General features: G+C 40.2%; 1 protein-coding gene across 1 annotated transcript in view; it reads left to right on the top strand.

Moving 5' to 3' along the window:
• LOC127571654 (sodium/potassium/calcium exchanger 4-like) overlaps window positions 1-8,494 on the top strand; it is a 90,722-nt gene extending 82,228 nt beyond the window's left edge. Inside the window, exon 15 of the mRNA XM_052018276.1 lies at window positions 8,342-8,494. Within this exon, the coding sequence (XP_051874236.1) occupies window positions 8,342-8,494 (153 nt within the window). The remainder of the gene's footprint in view (window positions 1-8,341) is intronic.
• The last annotated feature ends 790 nt before the right edge of the window (window positions 8,495-9,284 follow it).

Here is a 9,284-nt window from a genome sequence, read left to right on the forward strand (position 1 = left end):
TCTCTGTCAACCCTGAAGATTCCATACCCTGATATGTTGAGTGGCCACTCCTACTTTTCTTTCAGCCATGTCTCTGTGATTGGATCAATATCTAATCCCATGTACTGTTCAACACTCTGTTCATTTGCTTTACTAGTCGGACTCCTTGTATTAGAATGGATGTGATTTAGCACTCCATTCCTCCCACATGCCTTACCATGCCCATGTTAGTTCTGCTTACCATACTGACTTAGTTTTCCTTCTATACTTGACTGCACCTGCACCCCAACTGTATTATCTCCTCTGTAGCCCATTCCCTGGCCAAAACAGTTTAACCGCTCCCACCTCACACAAACAGCACTGGCAAACCTCCCCACAAGGATGTTGGATCCTTTCCACTTCAGGTGTAATCTGTCCAAGTTGTACAGGTCCCAGCTAACCCAGGAGTGGATCCAGTGATCCAGAAATCTAAAGCCTTCTGCTATACACAGTCCCTTTAGCCACACATTCATCTGCCCTATCCTCCTATTCTTCACTAGCATGTGGCATGGGAAATAATCCAGAGTAACCTCAGAGATTCTGTTCTTTAATCTGCTATCCAGCTCCCTAAATACATGCTGCAAGACCCTCTTTTTACCTATGTTGTTAGTACCAAAGTAGATCTTGACCTCTGGCTATTAACCTTCCCCCTTTAGAATGCCCTGCAACCATTCTGTGACATCCTTGGCCCTAGCACTAGGGAGGCAACACGCCATACTGGATTCATATTAATGACCACAGAAGCACCTGTCTAGTGCCCTCCCACCTACTGCCTTGGACTCTTGGACTCATGCTCCTCCCTCTTGAGTGGCTGAGCCACCCAAAGTGACATGGTCTTGGCTCTGGCCAGACTCCTCAGAGGTACATTCACTCCCACCATTTTCCAGCATGTAAAAATGGCTTTTGAGTGAGATGCAGTCTGAGGTTTAGATTTCTCTCTCCACAGATGCTGCCTGATCTGCTGAATATTTCCAGTATTGCTTGTTTTTATTTTACTTTTAACACTACATTTATCTGAGAAAAAGGGAACAGATACAGCAGGTTGACCCTTTCCAGTCAAGGGAAGTATTTTAGACTGGAAATAACCAATTGACTGTGCCCCCAATGCTTTCTGAAGTCTCTGTAGCATCCTCTCTCACCACGCCTCCAAAACTCCACCCCCTCCAACCTCCCACCACTGTGTGGACAGAATATTCAAGCTGAGACTTGACCAAAGTCCTGTGCAAGAAGAAAAAGACATGCTTGCTTTTTGTGTTGAATTGTCTTGTCAATACACACTGGAACCTTTTCTGTTGATAACTTCACATCATTAGCCATGGATCTTTACAGATTAATGAACCATTATACTGAGATCTCTTTCCTTGATGATTGGCTTTATTTCTTTTCCCTGCAAGGTATTAGCATTTGACTTGATCATGTGTACAACACTGCAGTTCTGTAAGATAAACTTCTTTCATCAAACATCGATCGAATCCCCAAATCCATTTGTAGGAATCGTGCATCACCTTTAGAATTAGCCCTCACTCCTATCTTGTGTTTAAAAGTCTGGTTCTAATCAACAATGTGAGAGTAGTATTCTTCAGTCAGATGATGTATTTACTATACTGGGAGCTCTACTCATTTGGCTAATGGATGTATTCACCAGTCTAAGAGCTGTAATCACCAGACTGGAAGCTACTGAGGTTTCAGTTGCTGTACTGCATTTTAACAACCCATGTACTTGATTACCTAGTTTGACGCTTGTTCACCATTGAACATTGAATTTAATGGTTTTCCTTTCTTCTATTATTCAGTCCCATGTGCCTCTTCAGGTACATTGATAAGAATCTGCTGAAACCTATCTCTGTATGTAGCATTTCTGACTCATTTAATAGCTCTGCCAGTTATTTTTTTTATCAGATATGTCTACTTATTATCCAAGAACTAAAGTAAGATCTATCAGTGGATCTTATCAGTTTATGAGATGCACAGGTCAGGGCAGTTAGCTTAACATTGTATGCAGTAGGCATTTACAATATTACTCTCCTTGGAAGGTGAATTAAGCATTACCCTATAGCTGCAGCAATGTACTATCTATGGAAATCTTGCTAGCACCTAACAATAATTGTCCAAATATTAGACTTCAGGGGGCTTCATACCACCTCTCACCTAATCTCTGCACTTTCCAAAGTTGTGCACAGACCCCCAATCCAGAGTCAGACTCCTGGTTGGCATTTTTGTCCCTTCTCCTCCTCACGAGTTCAAGTGTCTATGGCATAATGAGCCCAACTGTTGCTAACATGGTCAAAATCCCCCAGCTTCATGTAGACGGTGTATTGAAGCAGAACTGCTGTGTTGGAATGATAGAATACTGCACATTTAATCACTGACCCACCGAGAGGAGGTATTATTTATATGATGTGTTATTCAGATGTGGCAAGCATGATTCAGAACAAAGTACAGGACTACATCAGTTCTTGTTTGTACCCTATCAATTACTTAGAGCACACTATTTTAAGTTAGTGTATGGGCCATTAATTGAACGACTATCCACAGATCTGCATACTGCATTTCAGCTCTACACCTTGTTAATAACTTTAAGCACATCAAATATGTCTCCCTTCTTTGTCCTTTGCAAATAAACAAATAAATTTATAACTTAAGGTAAGCTGTTAATGCCACTATCATGAGCAAGCCACAGGTTAAAAAGGTGTCCTTTTCCTCACAAGTTCTGTGTATAAGTGGATAGTTTCTTTAAAGAAACTTTTTTTAAACTAATTTCCAACTTATGTGGAGAAGTTTCCATGCGGTATTAAGTTCAAGTTCAAGTTTATTGTTGTAGGCATACCTACCCAGGGTATAAATGCCATGAAAGTTTGCTTTTTGCAGCTGCAGCACAGTAAGTTACAAATATAAATTACATAAACTTAAATTAACATAAATTATATGTATCCATATGGGCATTATATATTTTGGAATCCATGTCAATTGGAAATGCCCTTACTCTGGTACATTGGGGAACATTCAAAGTTCAGAAAGACTCATTCCTTACACTAAGTTCGTGCTCTCATTGGCTGAGCTTTCCCAATCACCTGAGCAACCAACCCCTTCTCCCCTACCCACCCACCAAACCTTGCTACTGAACTTGCCTCCACCCTGAACTCAGTGAATTATTCCAAAACATTATCACTGTGTGAATTCAAATACATCTTTGTAAACTTAGTTTTTAATTTGTACTGATTTTATTCATATCCTGGGGCCTAGTTGGTCTGAATCACTCCAAGATCCTATTCACAGGCAATGCAGTGTAGCGGTTAGCATAACACTATTACAGCGCCAGCAACCTGGATTCAATTCCCGCTGCCGTCTGGAAGGAGTTTGTACATTCTCCCTGTGTCTGTGTGGGTTTCCTCTGGGTGCTCCAGTTTCCTCCCACATTCCAAAAAAAACATACAGGTTAGGAAGTTGTAGGCATGCTATGTTGGTGCCAGAAGCATGGCGACACTTGCGGGCTGCCCCCAGAACATTCTACACAAAAGATTAATTTCACTGTGTGTTTCGATTTACATGTGACTAATAAAGATATCTTATCTAAGTTAAGGATATGAGATCAAACAGTAATACAAAAGGCCTTGCACATATATCGGATGGTCTAGAGCACTTCCCTTTCTGTGAGTTACCTCTTTAAAGGAGGGATGGTGGTAGTCAGTTAGTGCACAGTAAGTCCGCACAAGCAGCAATGTCATTAAACAGAGAATGTCTTCAAAGAGGAGTTAAATGTTCCATGGCTAAATATGGAAAGAGGCATGTAGGTACTGTGAGGTTCCCAATATTTTCTTGTTTTACTAGGAGCAAAAAAGCATCATGTTATTTAAAGCTACCAGTTTGTAAAAGGTTGGATATTTCTAAAGTTTTGCACAAATACTCTTCAAGACATGCAGGATTTCAAAATTGATCCTTGAAAATGCTTTACTCAGAAGAGTAAACAAATGAGTCTACAGCAAAGCAAATTTAATATGGGTTATAGTGGGAACAAAATTCACAGCAACTTCTCCTTTCATACTGATTGCCAAAATTCTCCCTCAAGAAAAATTCTTTCATCAAGAAAAAAAATGTAGGAAAAGAAAGGTCATCAAGGAGAAATTAATAAACTAATGGTTGTAAACACAGGCACTATAAACCAGAAAGGACAACCATGATGCATTTTGCTCTCAGGCAAATTGTTGGCTTTCTTGTTAGCTACTTGTTATGTCTGCTGGATAGGTCAGGGTTACTTTCTGATAGCAAAGACCCACATTAATATTGGAACATCAAGAGCATTGTATTTTGTCTAAAAAGCAATGATGTTTTTCATTAATTACGGATTTGTTAGAGGTAATCGATAATATGGAACTCAGATAATGCACTATTAGTTAAATTAACACAGCGGCTGCACACCTCGCTCTAGAAATTGGAATTTGCCCTTTTTTACTAAGCTAAATATGTGCTGTGCATAATGCTTTTGTCCAATCAAATCGCATGAAAAGTAGTGAAATTGGCTAAAAACATAGTAATAGCAGTGCGTAGGTAGAATTTTACATCATGTGTAAAAGTGATGTAATTCAATGTAAAACTAGGGTTTTAAATCTGATCAAAGAAAACCACAAAAATGAGAAGAGCAAGTTGGCTGTTGTTTGGGAAGATATGAATATGGACAGGCAGTGGCCAGCATTTAAGGAAATAATACATGATTTGCAAAAAATATATATTCCTTTAAGACACAAAACCCAACAGTAATATTGATCTGTCAGTGACTGATAGGAAAAATTGTAAACAGTATTAAATCAAAAGTTGCCTGAGAATTAGGAGCATTTTTAGAATGCAACAGAGGACCAAGAAATTTATGGAAAACAAGGCAAGATAGAATAAAGATTGGTCAACAAGGTTTGAGAACATGGAATTCAGGATCATGTACATGAATGCATTAAGAATTGTTGAAGAGAGAGAATGAAGAGTGGGATTAGCCAAATATTTCTCAGGATCACAGGCTGTGACTAGAGGGGTACCACAGAGATCAATGCTCAGGCCCCAGCTATTTACAATCTATATCAATAATTTGGCTGAAGGGACCTGGAGCCAGTTTTCTGATGATACAGACCGAGGTAGAATTGTGAGTAGGAAGGAGGATGTAAAGATACTTTAAAGAGATGTGAACAAGCTGAAAGGGTGGAGGACAACATGACAGGTGACATATAATGTGGGAAAATGTGAGGTCATCCACTTCAGTGCACAAAACAATGAAACTCAGTATTTCTAAAATGGTGACAGATTGGAAAATGTTGATATTCAAAGAGATCTAAATGTGATTGTACATGAGTCACTGAAAGCTAACATGCAGGTGAAAAACAAGCTATTAGGAGGGCATATGAAATACCGCCTTTATTATAGGAGATTTTGAGCACAGTAGTAAATTGGTAAATTGGTTTATTATTGTCATGTGTACTGAGGTACAGTGAAAAACTTGTCTTGCATACCGTTCGTGCAGATCAGTTCATTACACAGTGTATTGAGCTAATACAAGGTGAAACAATAACAGAATGCCAAATAAAGTGCTACAGTTACAGAAGAAGTGTAGTGCAGGAGACAATAAGGTGCAAGATCATAATGATGTAGATTGTGAGGTCAAGAGTCCGTCTTATCATACTAGGGAACGGTTCAATTGTCTTATATCAGCAGGATAGAAGCTGTCCTTGAGCCTGGTGGTACGTGCTTTCAGGCTTTTGTATCTTCTGCCCGATGGGAGGGGGGAGAAAAGAGAATGTCCGGGGTGGGTGGGGTCTTTGATTATGCTGATTGCTTTACTGAGGCAGGGACAAGTGTGGACAGACTCCATGGAGGGGAGGCTGGTTTCCATGATGTACTGAGCTGTGTCCACAACTCTCTGCAGTTTCTTGCGGTTACAGGTTAAGCAGTTGCCGTCCCAAGCCATGATGCATCTGGATAGGTTGCTTTCTATGGTGCAATGATAAAAATTGCTGAGGGTCAACGTGGACATGCAAAATTTCTTCAGCCTCCTGAGGAAGTAGAGGTGCTGGTGAGCTTTCTTGGCCATGGGGTCTACGTGGTTGGACCAGGACAGGCTATTGATGATGTTCACTCCTAGGAACTTGAAGCTCTCAACCATCTTGACCTCAGCACCATTGATGTAGACAGGAGCATGTGCACTGCCCTCCTTCCTGAAGTCAAGGACCAGCTCTTTTGTTTTACTGACATTGAGGGAAAGGTTGTTGTCATGACACCATGTCACTAGGCTCTGTATCTCCTTCCAGTAAATGTGTCTACTTGCAATCATATGGGATCTTGATGAAACTGCAAATGACAAAGAGGATTACAAACTGCATAATTACAAACAAATACAAACACATACAAACTGCCATAGAGGAAATAGAACAAAGATTTATCAGACTTTTCTGGGGATGGCGGGTTTGCCACATGAGGACTGATTGAGGAGACTGGGACTGTATTCTCCACTGTTTAGAAAAATGAGAGGTAATCTCATTGAAACAAAATTCTTACAATGCTCAGACAGACTGGATGCAGGGAGGATGTTTCCCCTGGCTGAGAAGTCTTTAACCAGGGGTCACAGTCTCAGAATAAGGGTACGCTGTTTAGGACTGAGATAAGAAAGTTCCTCACTCAGAAAGTGGTGATCATTGGGAATTCTCGACCTTGGATGGTCATTCAAGACAGATGTTGATAGATTTCTGCATATTAAGGGAATGAAGATTTGTGGGGATAATGCAAGAAAATGGAGCTGAGGTAGAAAATCAGCCACGATCACGATGAATGGTGGAGCAGGTTCAAAGGGTCAGGAGGCCTACTCCTGCTTCCAATTCTTAGAACAGAGAAACTAGAACAGTACAGCACAGGAACAGGCCCCATGACCCATGATGTCTGTGCTGACCATGATGCCAATTTAAACTGCATATTTACATGCATATGGGCTATATCCCTCAACTCCCTGCCTGCTCATGTGTCTAAATACCTCAAACGTTTTTTTCATATCTGCTTCCACCACATCTCCTTCCACCAACTCCCCTGGTATCTGCTTCATCCACCTCCCCTGGCAGTGCATTCTAGGCACCTGCCACTCTCTGTGTCAAAGAATTTAACACGTAAATCTCCTTTAAAGCTCCATCCTCTAGTATTTAACATTTCTTCCTGGAAAAAAATCTCGGACTACCTACCTGACCATGCCTCTCATAATTTTATATACCTCGATAAGGTAGCCCCTCAGCCTCCAATGCTCCAGAGAAAACAATCCCAGTTTACCCAACTTCATGGTTCTTGTATCCGATGGTTAACCTCATATCCCATGGTTCTTGGGTTCTTATGGCAATTTGCATCCAGAATCATCGGCTAAAGTGGGACATTTGCTTTTCATGGCACTGGGAAGAGCATCAGCATTTTAAGGAACTCTCCGCATGACAGCTGCTGAACAGCAGCATGCAAGGTTGCCATGGAGTTGATGGAAAACATGGTGTGGAGGGGGTGTGCGTGGCAATCTTCAGCTGCTGTAGGCACTCCCCACCCTCGTACAGTTGTCTGCCTTGTGCTGCAAATGGCCCTTTGCCAGTGCGAGATACTGGATTCAGCAGTGAAGGGCCCAGAGATTACAACAGACAGTTCCGTTGTGAAATATGTAAAAAGGCCGAAATCAGTGCTGGAGCAGAGACAGGGATTTCTATTATCCTGAGCATTAAATAAGGCCTTGGTGAAGCTGCACCTGGAGTATTGTGTACCTGACAGAGGATGTAGCTCCCCCAGAGGAAATGGAACAAAGATTTATCAGAGATCCTGCAGTTGCCACACACAAGGCATCAATATCATGTGTATATCCTTTACTCAATGTCTTATTGCCAGTCCCTGCTTCTAGTCAATTTGTCAGAGTTTAAGAAAAGTTATAAACTCCAATTTATGCCAAAAACAGAGGAAATGTGCAGTGCCTGATGTCATTAGCTGAGGTGAATTGCCAATTTCCCAGTGGGCGCAATTTCAACAGATATCTTTGCTTTGATCAATGCTGAGTAGAATGACATCTCTGAGGAATTTGCAAATGAAAAATGGATGATAGCAGATGCACTTTACATGGTTTTATGTTCCATCACATTCTGCTTCATTTTCTTGTTTTAACTCTAATTCTGTGAAGACTAAATGCAATTCATTGTTGAGATAGAAGATACTGATTGATTCTTAATCATCAAAGCTACCAGCTAAATGTATGTTAAAGCTGACAGCTTATATGGGTGTATAAGGTGGCTGTATTTATTTCTGCTGTAGTAACTGAAAGTATTTGTGATTCCAGGTGGCTGGTATCCATGTGAATGGGTGGAAATTGGATAAAAAGCTCGGTATTTATGTGCTAGTCCTCTACGCTGTTTTCTTGTGTTTCTCAATCATGATTGAATTCAATGTGTTTACTTTTGTCAACCTGCCAATGTGCCAAGCCAGCATTTAAGCATATTTGAGCACGACTGGATACCATCAAGAAAAGAACCTTCTTAAGCTGCTCTTGTATCTTTCTTTGATATATAAAGAATGTTTTCTTTTGGCCATTTTGAAAGTTAAAGCAGCCTTTCACACAGAGCCAAAACTATTATTTGAAAAGAAGACTGCTGACTGATTGTTGCACACTGAAGTCAAATAAGGAGCTCTCACTCCCTCCTATGGAGCTTTTAAGAATTACGCCTGTGGTTCAGCAATTTGTCTCCAACATCTGGATTTCCTGTTTGTTTTACAGCCTCCTGCTTGTGCACATGAGTGCGAAATTATAATGTGTTAAACAGCAAGAGTGCTACAGATCAGTCTTTTATTTCATGAGACTTCACCACACATGCTACGTGTGGGAAGCAATTTGTTAGGCAGTCTTTTCTGACCTAATTTTTAGTAGGGCCACGATACAAGTTGAAGCCTGTCTTTGTTTTTGTTCAGAAACATAAAGAGTATATGTTGGAATTGTGTGGACTTGAACAAGATCATTTGTATATTTGGTGAATGTAGCTTAAATAATGAACGAAAATGCTAAAATTGTACATTTTAATAGGAAAGTATATATGCTGACTTTAAGTTTGAATTTTGATTCATAGTATTTTGATACTATGTTATATATACCTATATAGAGAGCATACTGATGATAGTTCTTTTATGAAAAATGAACATTGTAACATTTTTAAACATTTAATTCATTTGTTCCTGCAGTGATAAACATGAATGAACTCATTCTTCAACTGAATTATATGGTGCAATAT

The sequence above is a fragment of the Pristis pectinata genome, chromosome 1 (assembly GCF_009764475.1).
Source record: "Pristis pectinata isolate sPriPec2 chromosome 1, sPriPec2.1.pri, whole genome shotgun sequence".
Lineage (NCBI taxonomy): Eukaryota > Metazoa > Chordata > Chondrichthyes > Rhinopristiformes > Pristidae > Pristis > Pristis pectinata.